This window comes from Colobus angolensis, unplaced genomic scaffold, assembly GCF_000951035.1.
Source record: "Colobus angolensis palliatus isolate OR3802 unplaced genomic scaffold, Cang.pa_1.0 Scaffold51, whole genome shotgun sequence".
Taxonomy (NCBI): Eukaryota; Metazoa; Chordata; class Mammalia; order Primates; family Cercopithecidae; genus Colobus; species Colobus angolensis.
Window position 1 is genome coordinate 4,002,831 of NW_012118599.1, and position 16,563 is coordinate 4,019,393.

The 16,563-nt window shown below is 36.6% G+C and overlaps 1 protein-coding gene across 1 annotated transcript in view; it reads right to left on the reverse strand.

The window, feature by feature from the left end:
- FBXO9 (F-box protein 9) overlaps window positions 1–16,563 on the reverse strand; it is a 33,185-nt gene that overhangs the window by 15,246 nt on the left and 1,376 nt on the right. The window contains exons 2-8 of the mRNA XM_011960218.1: window positions 14,222–14,359; window positions 11,895–11,981; window positions 9,318–9,491; window positions 7,043–7,100; window positions 5,026–5,125; window positions 2,524–2,654; window positions 1,175–1,289 (exon numbers count right to left, since the gene is read on the reverse strand). Of these exons, the coding sequence (XP_011815608.1) occupies window positions 1,175–1,289; window positions 2,524–2,654; window positions 5,026–5,125; window positions 7,043–7,100; window positions 9,318–9,491; window positions 11,895–11,981; window positions 14,222–14,359 (803 nt within the window). The remainder of the gene's footprint in view (window positions 1–1,174; window positions 1,290–2,523; window positions 2,655–5,025; window positions 5,126–7,042; window positions 7,101–9,317; window positions 9,492–11,894; window positions 11,982–14,221; window positions 14,360–16,563) is intronic.

Consider the following 16,563-nt stretch of genomic DNA (forward strand, 5'->3'; position numbering starts at 1 on the left):
TGTTAGCCACCGCGGCTGGCCGGTAGTTTCTCTTTTAAGTTCTTTGAGGAATCGCCAAACTTGCTTTTACAGTGACTGAACTAGTTTACATTCCCACAACAGCACAGAAGCGTTCCCTTCTCTCAGCAGCCTCACCAGCATCCTTTTTATTTTTAATAATAGCCATTCTGACTGGTGCGAGATGATATCTCATTGTGATTTTGATTTGCATTTCTCTAATGATTAGTGATGCTGAGAATTCCTTCATACACTTGTTTGTCACATATATATCTTTTGGAAAGTGTTCACGTCCTTTGCCCACTTTTTAATGGGGTTGTTTTTTGCTTGTGAATTTAAGTTCCTTATAAATTTTATTTATTCTTTTTTTTGAGACAGAGTCTTGCTCTGTCCCCCAGGCTGGACACACCCAGTTGCTGGCACAATTGCAACCTCCGCCTCCTGGGTTCAAGCAACTCTCCTACCTTAGCCTCCCAAGTAGCAGGAACTACAGACCCGTGCCATCAAGCCCGGCTAATTTTTGTATTTTTAGTAGAGATGGGGTTTCACCATGTTGGCCAGGCTAATCTCAAACTCCTGACCTCAGTTGATCTGTCCGCCTTGGCCTAAGGGTTTTTATAGTTTTAGGTTTTACATTTAAGTCTTTAATCCATCTTGATTTGATTTCTGTATATTGTGTAAGGAAAGGATCCAGTTTCCATCTTCTGCACATGGCTAGTCAGTTATCTTAGCACCATTTATTGAATAGAGTCCTTTCCCACACAGAAAAATTTTCAAAATATAGAATAACTTTTAATGAGCCACAAGAAAATTCGAGTGCTGTTTTATTCTAAACCATTACCACAATGGATTTACAGTTACTATAAAGATGACTTGAATATATTTTTCTAATATAATTCTTTTTCCCATATCAGTTAAGCTGGCATGCAAACCCTATGGAAGCAGTATGGGTAACTACATCTGTCCTATATATTATTCTATACCCTAGAAACCCAGCATATTCTAGCCTTTAAATTCTAAGTTATTTGAGAAAATTAAGTACAGCTTAGCAAAACTTGTTTATTCTAAGCTTTAACTCAGAATACCAATCCAGTAATTTTATCAAAATTGGCAAAGGAGCATCTTTCTTTTCACCGTTGTCTGAGTTGTTTAAAAAACAAAAACAAAAACTTAGTACCTGGCACAGATGTAGAATCCCCTGCATACCAGCGACAACTGCTCCAATGATCTGAGGTCCAAGTCACTAGACACCACCCATCGGAAGATGTACATCAAGACCTCCATTGGCAGCACTGCAAAAGAAAATCAGCCTTCAGTGACTTTTGTATGTCATTCTGTTGTCACAACCACATTCCCAGTACATTTATACCTTCCTAGAAATTTATAAATGACACCCTCTGTATTGCTCAGAGCTGAAGCATGAATGTATTTAGCTACTCAATAATAATAATGAATGGTTCTTAACATCAAGACATAAATATCTTTGTTTTTTCAGTATAGATCTGAAGCTACTTTTTATAAAACACTATTTTCCCTCATACCAGATATATTAAATGTTTTAGAAAAATAATCTACTATGTGTATGATCCATATTGCATCTATTAACACTAAAGTTATTTTCATCTCCTTGAAAACTTTCAATTGTCCTCCTCTGAAAAAGCCCTGAGCGAAACAATATTTAACATATTAAAAATACATTAATTTCTTTCTTTTTGTTTTGAGACAGGGTCTTGCTCTGTTGCCCAGGCTGGAGTGCAGTGGCGCAATCTCAGGTCACTGTAGCCTCTGCCTCGCAAGTAGCTGGGACTACCAGTATGTGCCACCACGCCCAGCTAATTTTTGTATTTTTAGTAGAGTTGGAGTTTCACCATGTTGGCCAGGCTTGTCTTGAACTCTTGGCCTCAAGTGATCCTCCCACCTCAGCCTACCAAAGTGCTGAGATTACAGGCGAGGCATGAGTCACCATGCCCAGCCAAAAATGCATTAATTTCTAAACATTCAGCCTGTTTCAGGACAATTGTCCAACATGGTTGAAATGCTTCATGATACCAGTATTCCTCCAGTTTTCTTAGGGCTACCTCAACAACTCAGACTTACCCTGTTAGATCTTTACTGAAAAAGGTATGGCATCCTTAAACAACAGCACTACAAATTGTTCTGCTTTAGATTTTAAAACAGCTTACTACTGGGTTGGGTGCAGTGCCTCATGCCTGTAATCCCAGCTACTTGGGAGGCTAAGGCAGGAGAATTGCTTGAACCCGGAAGGCAGAGGTTGCAGTGAGCCAAGATTGCACCACTGCACTCCAGCGTGGGTGACAGGGTGAGACTGTCTCAAAAAAACAAAACAAAACAAAACCACAAAACAGCTTAATAGTATATGCAAATGATAATTATAACTAGATCGTCCATCATATTCTGAACTAAAGCAGCAGTTATCTGGCAAATTATCTGACCTTATAAATTTGGAAATCTTTAATCTAAGGTTAAGATATTTCTCACTGAGTTATAAAAAACAAGTATTCACACCTGATATATGAGTCTGACTGCTCTCAAGCTCAGGCTGACACAGTTTGAGCACAGACTCCTGAAATGTGAGTTGCTGCTGGAAGTAGGACAAGAGATCTGCCATTTTGCTATCATCATCATTATCTTCAATGCTGAAAAAAGGAAGGTGGAAAATTAAGTGCCTCAGTCTATAAGCATATAGTTTAGAACTGATTTTTCATAGCATTTTCAAATTTGCTTTACAAAAAGTCACCTAAAGCTTATTCAATATGTGATACATTTTTAAATGTGATGAATTTCTCCTGCCTTACAAAGGAATACCATACCAGTTTTTCAAAGAAAAAAGCTTCAGTAATTATCATCCAGAAAGAATTAGAATTTTTGGATACAGGTGTTGAGATTTAACTAATTGTATTGTAAAGTAGAGATTTTATGAGTTAGTGAAAACTTTCAAATGATTTCAAAAATCTTAATGTAGTATGTTCTTTAACCTTAATTTATTCTAACTGGATAAAAACCAAATCTACAGATGTCATCTGAGGTCTTACTTGCCAAGCGTTTTCTAACAGATTTGCCTTATCAGCCTACCTTCAGAGAGGAAAATACCTACTTTCAAAACATCTTAGGGTTCACAAATCATCTATCAATATATGCAAATGTGTAGTGAAGGGTGCTAGAAAAATGTCTGAGCTTTCTATTTTTACTGAAGGTAAACCTTAAAGATGATCAGACTTACAGAGGATTGTATGAAGGCGAAGTTGGAAAACCAGGAAGTTTCAAGTGATGCAGACTTAAAAAAAAAGACAAAAAACAAAAAACAGGAAGGGCATTTTATAATATAACAAAATGTAAGTGTGGTTGAGGCTAGATGGACTCAATGGCTATTCTACAAACATATTACAGGAAAGAAAAAAAAAGGCCAACTTTTAGGGCTTATCAGATTTTATTTAAAAAAAACAAAAGATGAATCCTTAAGGAACTTTCATAGCATCTGGGTTTGTATAAAAAATGGGAAAGAAAAGAAATGCCTCTTTAATATTTTAATACAATCTTTCTTAACAGCATCTGGCACATATTTATAAAACTGGCGAAGAGCTGAGTCTAAACAACTCTACCCAAATATAAAGAAGGTTTAGAAAAAACCCAAGTGATTCATTTTAAGTATGAACTACCTCACACTGTTAACTCTAATTTGGTGAGCAATATTATTAGCTGAAAATTTAAACACTTCTATTAATATTGACCTCGTTGGGATGTTTTTAATATGACATATTCAAAGCTTAAGTGTTAATACCATATGCAGTTAAAAAAACATTGGCAATAAGCATATGTTATCAATAAAGGTGACAATTATTTCATGACAAAGGGAATATATTAATATAATAGCTAATATTTCATTACCAAAACTTTTTTCTCTGTACTGTCTATTTTTAACCTGACATTCTCTCATGGGTGCAGACGCCCTTCCCTTCTAATATCAGCAAATTGAGTTTTGGGAGACAGTGGAATTAAACCAAAACAATTTTATAATTGTCTTGCAAATAGTTTCAAAAGTATTGCCTTAAAAATATGTTTTCTTGATCTTTATCCACATAAAACCAATACTACTTCATGGCTTTGATGCAAGTGGCAACTATATAATTCAAATATGATTTCTTTTAGGAATATATTAGCACCTGTGTTTTTTTGTTTTTTTTTTTTGAGACGGAGTCTTGCTCTGTCGCCCAGGCTGGAGTGCAGTGGCCGGATCTCAGCTCACTGCAAGCTCCGCTTCCCGGGTTCACGCCATTCTCCTGCCTCAGCCTCCCGAGTAGCTGGGACTACAGGCACCCGCCACCTCGCCCGGCTCGTTTTTTGTATTTTTTAGTAGAGACGGGGTTTCACTGTGTTAGCCACGATGGTCTCGATCTCCTGACCTCGTGATCCGCCCGTCTCGGCCTCCCAAAGTGCTGGGATTACAGGCTTGAGCCACCGCGCCCGGCAGCACCTGTGTTTTTAATGTCAGAGTTTTAATGTTCTAGTAAAAAAAATTAAGAGAATAATAACATCTTTTATAGTTCAGCATTTTCCTAATAAAATTAGAAGCCTTTTTTAAAATGTAAAATTTCAAACATATACAAAAGGAAACTAGTGTAATAAAATTCCATGTACTCATCACTCAATTTTAACCATTATTAACATTTTGCCAAATTTAGCCTAATTACATTTTAAAACTTTCTACTTAAAATAGGTTTCAGAAAGTTGAAATGTGTCCTTTAATTTACTCCTTTCAGTAACTACTGCTTTTGTTTTTTTAAACCGTTTTCATTTTATTATTTTTGTATCTGTTTAAAAGGTGCATTTCCATGTCTTAATCTTTCAATTTCCCTAATTAAAAAATTCCTACAACTTTATAAACAAAGATATATTAAAGAGTATAGAGCTTAACAGAATTAGCACCATCTTACGTTAAGAGTCAACAGGACAAAGATGCTTAACTTTAACAAACTCTATGCATTACTGTCTATCAAATTATATACGCACTAGCTGTTTCCAACGCCATCACCATCTGGAGACCGGGTATAAGTAATCTTGAACTCTATATCAGGTACCAGTTGCATAGCCCTACGATAAAACTTGATGGCTAAAAGAAGAAATAAAGCTAAATTAGCTATGACCACACATTTTTGTCATTTCCTTCGATTACCCTTAACTGTGGTTTAATTTGGTAACTTTCTCTACAATCAGCCACATTCTGTTTTTCTACATGCAACAGTAGTTCAGTGACACAAAACTATTTCCAAACCTTACTGCTCAGAAAGAAACTTTTCCCTAAACTTTAGATGTTGTATTTTACTCTTATGTATTAGCCCTTCCCATCTTTTTCCTCACCCTCTTATGTATCATGATTTTTAAATAGTTGTCTTTCTTTGGGCTCTGAAGATGCAATTGCTATAGCCAACAAAAATACTTTTTTTTTTTTAAGACAGGGTCTCACTCTGTTGTCCAGGCTGGAGTGCAGTTGGCATGATCTCGGATCACTGCAGACTCCACCTCCCAGGCTCAAGTGATTCTCCCACCTCAGTCTCCTGAGTAGCTAGGGCTACAGGCATGCATCAGTCAGCACACTCAGCTAATTTTTAAATTTTTTGTAGAGACAATGTCTTGCCATGTTGCCCAGGCTGGTCTTGAACTCCTGGATTCAAGCGATCCTCCTGCCTCAGCCTGCCAAAGTGCTGAGATTAGAGGCGTCAGCTACCATGCTTGGCCAAAAACACTTCTAAGCAAACTTTTCTAAGACACAAAGTTGAGGAAAATTAAACGCTTCCTACTGGGTGGAATAAATAATAGTTTTTTTGTTTGTTTAATTATCCTTTAAATTTAACTTCCTTTAGCCCAGCTGCCTCTTATTTACATAAGCAATCTTCAAAACTTATTTTTTACAAACCTAGACAAGCAGTTTAGAGCTGTAATATTCACTAACTCTCCCCACAGAGATACACCAGTAGAACTTGGAGCTGTAGAGGCTGACTAGTTCTTTTTCCCTACAAAGAAGTTTATAATTTAATATATTCTGCCATGTTCTATTATTCTGGATGAATTACCATACAGTAAGTAGAGATGCGAATTTCACAAACCAATGAAGGCTGCACAGGGACTTGACCAATTAGGCCTTTCTAAAAATCTAAAGAAAATTATCACTAGAAGAAATTTGCACATAAATGCAGTAACTCTGAATGATGTTACTTTTGGGGCATTTTCAAATGATTCAAGCACAAGGATTTTTCCTATGCCTCAATTATCTTTACTACCACAAAATGAAAGCATAGTTACAAACTTAATATGGTAAATAGTCCTATCACTTTATTTACACATTTATATTGGGTTAATAAAAGACACAAAGCTGACACGTATATTACCACATATTTCTGTTAGTAATATGTAAATTGGAACTTAGAAAGAAAAACATGTATTTTTTTCCTCAATTTATCCTTTATATTCCCATCCTCTGAAGTAATTTTCACCCATAAAAAGAGCATATTGTAAAATGAACAATTTTAAATACTGTATTAATGAAGAATAACTAAAGCTAAATGTAAAAAAAAAAGTTATTTTGCTTATCCTACCAATATGATGATGTTTCCCAGCAATATTTTTTTGCAAAAAGACAGGTTATATAGAAAAACAATTTCTATTTTTCATTTTTTAAAAAACAATTTCAAATACAGTTGGCTCTCTGCATTCATGGGTTTCACATTCTCTGATTCAACCAACTGCAGATCAAAAATATGTAAAATAAAACAAAAAAATACAATATAACAACTATTTACATAATAAGTAAGTTATATGTAAATATTAGACCATTCATATAAGGGACTTGAGCATTTTGGTAGCTACAAAGGCTCCTGGAACCAATTTCCAATGAGTACTGAAGGAAGAATGTATTAAGAAAACTGATGTTCTATACCAAATATGTTACAGTAAAAAAAAAATATGGTTAATAACAGAGTCATTATTCAGAAATGTTATGATGATATGAACCTGGGCTCTGAATTTTTACCTTCATAGAGAGCTCCATTTTGTTCTTCTTCTACTGCTTTTAGGAAGAGTTCTCGAGCCTATAAAAATATAAAGTAAAAATTTTTGAAAACCTGCATTAAAAATTAGTACGGATGGCAGAAGGAAGGCCCTTTTAATAAATTGTGTCAAATAACTGGACATTCATAGGCAAAATAATGAACCTTGGCCTAAAACTCATACTTTACATAAAAATTAACTTGAATGGATCATGAACTTAAATGTAAAACCTATAAAACTTTTAGAAGAAAAGAAAACAAAGAGGAGACCTAGGACTCAGCAAAGAGTTCTTATATTTGACACCAAAAGCACCATTCATAAAAGGAAAAATTGATAAACTGGACCTCATCAAAATTAAAAATTTTTGCTCTGTGAAATGCTGTTAAGAGGATGAAAATATTTACAAGCCACATATTCTACAAAAGACTTGTATCTAGAATACAAAAAGAACTTCCAAAACACAACATTGAAAATATTAGCAATCTGGCTGGGCATGGTGGCTTACGCCTGTAATCCCAGCACTTTTGGAGGCAGAAGCAGGTGGATTGCTTGAGGTCAGGAGTTCGAGACAAGCCTGATCAACATGGTGAAACCCCGTCTCTCCTAAAAATACAAAAATTAGGCCAGCATTACTGGCGGGGCCTGTAATCCCAGCTACTCAGGAGGCTAAGGCATGCGAATCACTTGAACCCGGGAGGCAGAGGTTGCAGTGAGCTGAGATCACACCACTGTACTCCAGCCTTGATGACAAAGCAAGACTCTGCCTTAAAATAAATAAATAAATAATAAAAATAAAATTAAAAAGTAGCAACACTAAATGCTGATGAGGATGAACTGGATCACTCACACATTGCTGGTGGGAACTTAATGTAAGATACTCTAGAAAACACTTTGGCAGTTTCTTTTAAAATAAAACATGCACTTACTATAGAACTTAGCAACTGCACTCTTGGGGTTTCATCCCAGAGAAATGAAAATTATGTTCATGCAAAAACCTACACATATATTTCCATAGCTCCATTCATAATAGCCAAATATTAAGAAACAACTCGAATGTCCTTCAACCAATAAATGGTTAAACTGGGGGTACATCCATACCATGCAATACTATTCTGCAATAAAAAGGAACAAACTACTGATATATAATAACTTGGACTGATCTTGAGGGAATTATACTTAGTGAAAAAAGCCAATCTCAAAAGGTTACATACCGGATGATTCCACTTATACAACATTCTTGGAATATCAAAATTACAAAATGGAGAACAGACCAGTGGTTGTCAGTGGTTACGAATGACTAGGGAAAGGGAGTATATAACTATAAAACAGTTCTGTATCTTGATTGTGGTGGTGGTTACATGAGGCTACCTTCTAATAAAACTGCAAACAACTATTTATACACATACACACAGACAACTGTTTATAAACCCAGGAAATCTAAGTAAACTGTGGATTGTTCCAATGTCTATTTCCTCATTTTTGATACTGTACTATAGTTATGCAAGTTGTTACTATCAGAGAAGGCTGAAGGGTAAACTGGACTTCCCTATACCTGTGGACTTGTAATTATTTCAAAATAAAAATTAAGAGGAGATAGAAGGTAAGTCATTATGATAATGCCAATTATTTAATGACTAATTGTAAACACAAACTTGGATCTGATGGTAGAAAGATGGCAGCCTCTACGGAAGAAGAATAAGAAATGAAATGGTATGCTGTGCCTGCTCTGTGTAAGTATCAGAAGAGATATGAATATTAGACAGCATTCAAAATATTATCAGTGTGAAAGTATTTCAAAATTTTCCAGAATAAGAAAAAGATTAATGCATTATTGTAAGCTGATCAACTCAAAATATAACAAAATACTGCATGAAATTAAGACCTCTGGAAAGACATTAACATGTGAGCAATCTTTTCAGTTCTATTAATAAATTCAGAAAATTCTGTTTTTTCTTTTTGGTTCTGTTAATAAATTCAAAGACATCAATCTTTTAGAAACCACATGAATCCCAGAGGTCTATAAATTAACAAAAGACAGCTCAATGAAGATAGTGTACCTACAGAGAAAAAAGCCATGCAGGAGTAGTGGTACCATCCAAAGTACCTAGAAGAAATTGTGAGAAATAGTATACTAGTCAAAATTTTTATTTTACAAGATACGTGTTTATGTCCCAAAAGTCTGGTTTTAATGACTATTGTGTCAGTGAAAATGTCCATGTGCCAAAATAAAATTTTAAAAAAAGGTAATTTGTTACAACATCTATAATACTTAACTTTTCTTCTTTTGCCTGTTCTTGTTTTCCTTTGGTATCTGCTGCTGTTTTCTGGAGAGAGCTTCTTGCTGCTCTGCAAGGTCGATTTTCCAAATTGCTAGAGCTTACACCTGGAGCAAGTTCAAACATCCACTGAGCTCGGAACATCTGGAGTTGTGCCTACAGGGAGAACAGCATTTTAGGACTCATCAAGGAAGGGCAGCTCAACTCTGGAACAACGTATCAATATGTCCAATATGTCCAATACCTACTTCCATGTATATACTTATTACTCTAAGTCCACTGCCTTCTAAATTATTAAATATCCACTAAATACATGTTATCTTTTAAAATAATTTTCTGCTCAAAACTTAAAGAATCAAGAAATTAGCATAAAATACATGTCAATACAGCAAAAGTCAAATTATATTAAAGAACCGAATTTTAATTAGGATGAAAATATAAGCCTTCACTTACAGGCTGAAGTTATAAGCTTCTAATAATTTTTTAATGACTATATCATCTAGGAGATATTAAGAATGCTGCCAAAAATTCTATAGGTAAGCCTGAAGTCTTTCTCTTAATTAATATTCTGTATTTCAAAAAGAAAATATTTTTTCAAATATTTATTATTTAAAAAATTTAAAGGCCAGGCACAGTGGCTCATGCCTATAATCCCAGCACTTTGGGAGGGAGGCCAAGGCAGGTGGACCACCTGAGGTCAGGAGTTCAAGAACAGCCTGGCCAACATGGCAAAATCCTGTCTCTACTAAAAACGCAAAAAAATTAGCCAGGTGTGGTGGCAGGCACCTGTCATCCCAGCCACTTAGGAGGCTGAGGCATGAGAATTGCTTGAACTTGGGTAGCAGAGGGCGCCTGTAGTCCCAGCTACTCGGGAGGCTGAGGCAGGAGAATGGCGTAAACCCGGGAGGCGGAGCTTGCAGTGAGCTGAGATCCGGCCACTGCACTCCAGCCTGGGCAACAGAGCGAGACTCCGCCTCAAAAAAAAAAAAAAAAGTAAACCCTATAAGGTAGACTCTGGTGTGTTGCCCAAATTCCCTTTTAGAAATAAAGAACTTGTTACCCAAACTGCTGAGAGTTTTATCTGAAAACACTTGACTAGTCAGCCCTTTTGGGTACTGCCTCAGCAAAATCACACTGTCCTCTCAATCCCCACCCAATGACTGATCAATGGCTAATAAAGGCTTGGCTCTCTGCAACTCAGGTCAGCCCTGAAAGGGTATTTCATCTTCAGAACTCCCTCGAGGATGGCTAAGCAGTCCATTAAGACTGCAGTGCAGCTGGTCTTCTCCCTGCCCATTTGTTTCCCTCTCTCCCTTCCACAGGTGTTGATCCCAAGAGTACTCCTTAATGAACTTCCTGCACAGCAGTCTTCACCTAGTCTGCTTCCTGGGGAACCCAAACTGTGTTACACACTCTGCCCAAAGGCAGCCATTACTAACAGGGTTGCATATGTTATTCCTGGCTTCCTTTTTTTAAAAAAATAAAATAAAAAAGACATATCTAGAAGGTTTTAAATTAATTTTTCTCTATATTCTGTACACTGCTTTGTTGCTACGCTTTTAACATGTTACACACAGATTTCTGACCTGCAGAATCTTTAGTAGCATTCAATGTCTACTAGACGATCCATTCCAATTATTAACCTTACAAGTGCAGTGAGACACACTTAACTAGTTATAGCAACTTTTTTTCTCTTTTAATGCATATTTACTTCATCCTTTTAAACGGCTGTAGTGTTTTCACTGTATGGATGCATCATTACTTAGTAACAGGTAATGAATATTTAAGTTGTATGATGTTTTTCCAGATAAACAGTGTTATACTAAACATCTTTATACTTGCATATTTACTTACTTTCCCCACTATTTCCTTAAAATTAATTTCCTGGAAGTAGAATTGCTGTATCAAGGGAATGCATGTTTTTCATTTTGATACATATTACCGGTCTGCCCTCCAGAAAGCTGTAGCAATTTACATTTTCATGTACACTGCATGAGTGTTCTCACAGCCTGGACAGCAACACACATTATTCACCAATCTGATTAAATTATTAATGAACCTAATTATCGCTTCAAATATTTAATGGCCATTTGTATTATTTTGCCATTAACAGTCCATTCATATCCTTTTATCCTCTGTTCCTCCAAATATGAGTGCTCTATGTAATGAGAAGATGAACCCTCTGCCCATATATGGTAAACAGTTTTTCCAGTTGGCTATTTCTCTTAACTTTATTTATGATGCCTTGCCTTTTCTTATACACAGGTTTTAAACTTTTAGGTGGTCAAACCCATCAATCTTTTTAAGATTATGGGTTCTGAGTCATGTGTAAGCCTTAGTTTGAATACTTTAAACCCATATGTTAAACTACAAGCAGCCATTATTGATACTTCTTTTCACAAAGCCATAACATAGTTTGAGTATTCTACAATCCAGTAAGAAAACAGTTACATGCAATGCAAACAGCAATAACCTACAAATACCCATGATTATGATCAATTTCTGCATATGTATGGGAACAATGGAATAAAAATCAAAGACACAATTGAAGAAACATGCCTGCAGATCTGTTTCAGCAGGACTTTCATTTTCTTCATCATCATCTGCTCTGACAGTATCAGAATGACAATCTTCCTCAGCTTCTGCCTGAGGGGAAAAAAACCCAAATAACATCAGAAATATACACACACCAGTTGCCCTCTGTAACCTACATTTCCCATTCAGCCACTTGCTATTTAGTACCATACTGTCAACACTTTGTGGAATCCACTTAGAGTAGCAAGGCTGTAGGGTGCACTTGAGACCTGACTATTAATTCCCAAAGGAAAATGAGTCTGAAAAGCATATTCTTTACTCCAAACCACAGCACTCACGTTATCGTGAATCCTAACATTCCCCTCCTTGCCGCCCCTGCCAAATTTAACATCAGTTGCATCCATCCAAAAATCAATTTAATTACAGTTGTCCCTCAGTATCTACAGGGGATTAGTTCTAGGAGCCCCCAGGACGCCAAAATCCCTGGGTGTTCCAGGCCCTCATATGGCATATTTGCATATGACCTATGCACATCTTCTCATATACTTTAAGTCATCTCTAGGTTACTAATAATACCTAACACAATGTAAATGCCATGTAAATAGTTCTTGTAGTATATTGTTTCATAATTTATATTATTTTTTATTGTTGTATTGTTTTTTTTCCCCCAAATATTTTTGATCCACAGTTGAATCCCAGGATGCAGAACCTGCAGGTACAGAGGGCCAACTGTGTTATAAAAAGTAACAATTCAAGTTTATTACTATTCATAAATGATTTATGATTAATCTAATTAGGTAAATGAAGCCAAATCCTTCATTAATATACATAACTACTGATAATCTATAATAAAAATTATTTTCTCTTCTTCTGGCCAGGTGTGGTGGCTCACACCTGTAATCCCAGCACTTTGGGAGGCTGAGGCAGGAGCATCACTTGAGGTCAGGAGTTCAAGGTCAGCCTGGTCAACATAGTGAAAACTCATCTCTACTAAAAATACAAAAAATCAGCCGGGCGTGGTGGTGCATGCCTGTGGTCCCAGCTAATTGGAAGGCTGAGGAGGGAGGGTTGCTTCAGCCTGAGAGATGGAGGTTGCAGTGAAAAGAGATAGAGCCACTGTGCTCCAGCCTGAATGACAGGGACCCCATCTCAAAAAAAAAGAAAGAAAAAGAAAAATTATTTTCACTTTTTCTTCTTAGAAAAAATGAAATAAAACAGGAACATCTTTGGTATTCTTTTAGTTCTACCAGACTTTAAAAGTTTTCATGAGAAAAATATTTAAAGAGAATTAATCCCTAAGTACTCATGACCCAACTTCAATAATTATCAGTCATTCCTTATATCAAATACCAAGTCACAGTATTCATATTTCTCAAGATGTCATATGTAAATTACGTATATTTCAGTTTGTGAAATCAAGATTCAAATAAAGTCCACATTGTAATTGACTGATACGTCTCAAGTCTTTTATAATCCTCACTCTTTTTTCTTGTAATTTATTTGGGATGAAACTGGGTCGTTTTTCTGTAGAAGCTAGATTTTGCTGAAGTTTCAATAAATATGTTCCTTTGACCTCTTACTCTTTATTTTCTGTAAATTGTGGCTGGATCTTGAGAGGCTAGATTAGATTTTTCCAAGATTTTTTTTTTTTCTTTTGCAAGACTACCTCATAGGTCATGTTGTATTTTCCATCAGGAGGAGAAATGTTCTGGAATGCAGCTGACAAGGTGCTGTGACAGATATTCTAAACATAATTGAGTCTAAGGCAAAAAGCCCAAATAATTTTAGTGTCCATAAACTTCTACAAGTACTAAAACAGAAAATACTACAATGTTTCATGCTAATGAAATACAACATTGCTTCTTTGTAGATATCTTCTTCACAGGTAAGTTTAACAATGCCAATCAGATGTAACTTGATACTTGAATTTTTTTTGATACTGTAGAATAAATAAATTCACTGGGCTCTGGTTTAAAATGTATTGTTAGGTGGCTAAAAATAACAACTTTGTTTCAGAAAATAGTAACATTTAGCTGTCCTATGGAGTTCAGCCAATAGTTTGTTTTCTTGTGACAGAGTCTCCTAAGGATGGCCTCAAGCTCCTGGGCTCCAAAGATCCTTCTGCTCTACCTCTTGAGTAGCTGAGACTACAGGCTTGTGCAGTCATGCCTGGCTGTAGCAGATAGTTTTTGTTTCATGGATCACTTAAGAAAATATAGTTCAGGCAGGGTATGGTGGCTCATGCCTGTAATCCCAACACTTTGGAAGGCTGCGGTGGGAGGATTGGTTGAGCCCAGGAGTTTGAGACAAGCCTGGGCAACATGGCAAGACCCTGTCTCTACAAAAATTACCAGGGCATGGTGGTGCACGCCAGTAGTCTCAGCTAATTGGGAGGCTGAGGTGAGAGGATCGCTTGAGCCTGGGAGATGGAGGCTGCAGTAAGCCGAGATTGCATCACTGCTCTCCAACCCAGGAAACAGAGTGAGACCCTGTCTCAAAAAAAAAAAAAAAAAAAAAAAAAATATAGTCCAGATGATGTCTTTTTTTTATACAGCTAGCATGTTATTAAATGTGTTCTATGCAAATAAGACTTCTGTGTATTTTATATGTACTAGGAAAGCTTCTTAGTCAGACTTTTAATAGTAAATGCTTTTGTAAAGAAACCCCTTCTATTTTATCTGTCTATAAATCAAATTTTTATATATTGGATTGGCTTCAGTGGAATAAAGCTAGACTGGAATTACTGTCTGTGACTTGGGACTTAATAGAGGTTTCAGTCAGATGACTTTCATTTTATCCTTTTGTTCTCCATAAATGTTTGCTAAATTAAACTAAATCCTACCTTCCAGTGAAAATGGAATGTTGCCTCAGCTCAGTCTGTTAGCTAATAGACTTATTAGCAAATGAAACTTGCTCCACACTTACTGTAAAGAAATGTGGCAATCAGGGAAATGACCTTAAAGCTTAGCTAGACAATAATAAAACCCATTTAATTTTACTAGTTCCAAAGATGGTAAGTTTTATAATTGCAAATTTTAGTCATATGTTATTTCGGGTCAGGACAGGGTGGGGGGGGCGGTATTTATATTAACACACGTCTTTAACACAGCTACCAGATATACTTGCACTATATTACAGAACATAAATTAGCCTTGCCTCCTATCTTATCTCCGGCAAGCAGACTCAAAGCAGAGGTGCCTTTCATACTTGAACCAGTCAGTATATGGTAAAATGCTAGGCACACTGTAAAGCATATATCTGTGAAGAAATAAATGAGATCAAGAACTCAGATGAATTTCTAGAAAAATGGAAAATTTAAGGATTAATGTATTGTCAAATACATTGCTTTTTAGTCTCTTCAAGTCGGGAGATTTTCCTACTAAGACCACCACCAGCAGGAAAGTATGTAATGAAAGACTGAATGTATAAATCCCACTGAGAAGTGTATTTTTCTCTCTTCTCAAGTAAGAGTCTGCTTTATTATTGTAAACTCTAAGTAGAGGTAATGGGAAGGGACCTGAGTTCTGTGGGGTATCTTTTGTAATTTAGTTTTCTAACTCTTGCCTAGTAGTTATTCTAAACTGACTTCAAGAGCTTCTCCTGCTCTGTCCAGTTGGCTTGCATAAGCTGCTTGCTCTCTCTGGAATGCCTTCCTCACTTAGCTATTTCTACTCATGCTTCAAGATTCAGCTCAGGGGGCCGGGAGCGGTGGCTCAAGCCTGTAATCCCAGCACCTTGGGAGGCCGAGACGGGCGGATCACGAGGTCAGGAGATCCAGACCATCCTGGCTAACACGGTGAAACCCCGTCTCTACTAAAAAATGCAAAAAAAACTAGCCAGGCGAGGTGGCGGGCGCCTGTAGTCCCAGCTACTCGGGAGGCTGAGGCAGGAGAATGGCGTAAACCCGGGAGGCGGAGCTTGCAGTGAGCTGAGATCTGGCCACTGCACTCCAGCCTGGGTGACAGAGCGAGACTCCGTCTCAAAAAAAAAAAAAAAAAAAAAAGATTCAGCTCAGGGTTCATCTTAGAAGCATTTTTCAGCCTTTCTAATTGCCTCTTTTGTGTTCCCATAACACTTGTGCTTATTTTTATGACAACATTTGTACTGAGGTTGGTTGTTTCATTTACTAGAGTTAAGGCATCGAGGACAGGAACACATCTCAGTTACCTCTGTAACCATAAGGCCAAACACATTGCTTGATTTGTAGTAAAGGCCTGTCTAGGCCTCAGCTGTCATGTCTGTGGGACATCAATAAAGAGATATGGTGATCTACTGAGGTCCCTTTTCATATGTGACATTCTCTGATTAAAAGTTTATCATAAATCACCTTGCAGGTTTGGTTCTACTGAAGATCTAGTATTGTACCAGAGTCTCACACTATGCCAGGCTGATAATAGGTACTCAAAAATATTGGTTGAATTGACAAAATGTCATGTGGATAATGTGTATCTGAAGGATGAGGAAAGGAAGTGGGAGAAGTGTAATATAGACAGTACCTTTCTTCTCCCCTGTGTTATAGTGGAACTCTAAACCACTCTTACTTTGATTTTGACAGTATGATCACAAAAACAAACTATTATATCTGGGATCTGGCTGAGTTGACATTTGGTCAATTCAACTACTACTTGAAATAAGTAGGGCCTCAGTTACCACTTGGAAGTTTTCCTTTTATTTTTCATAATCGAGTTTGACC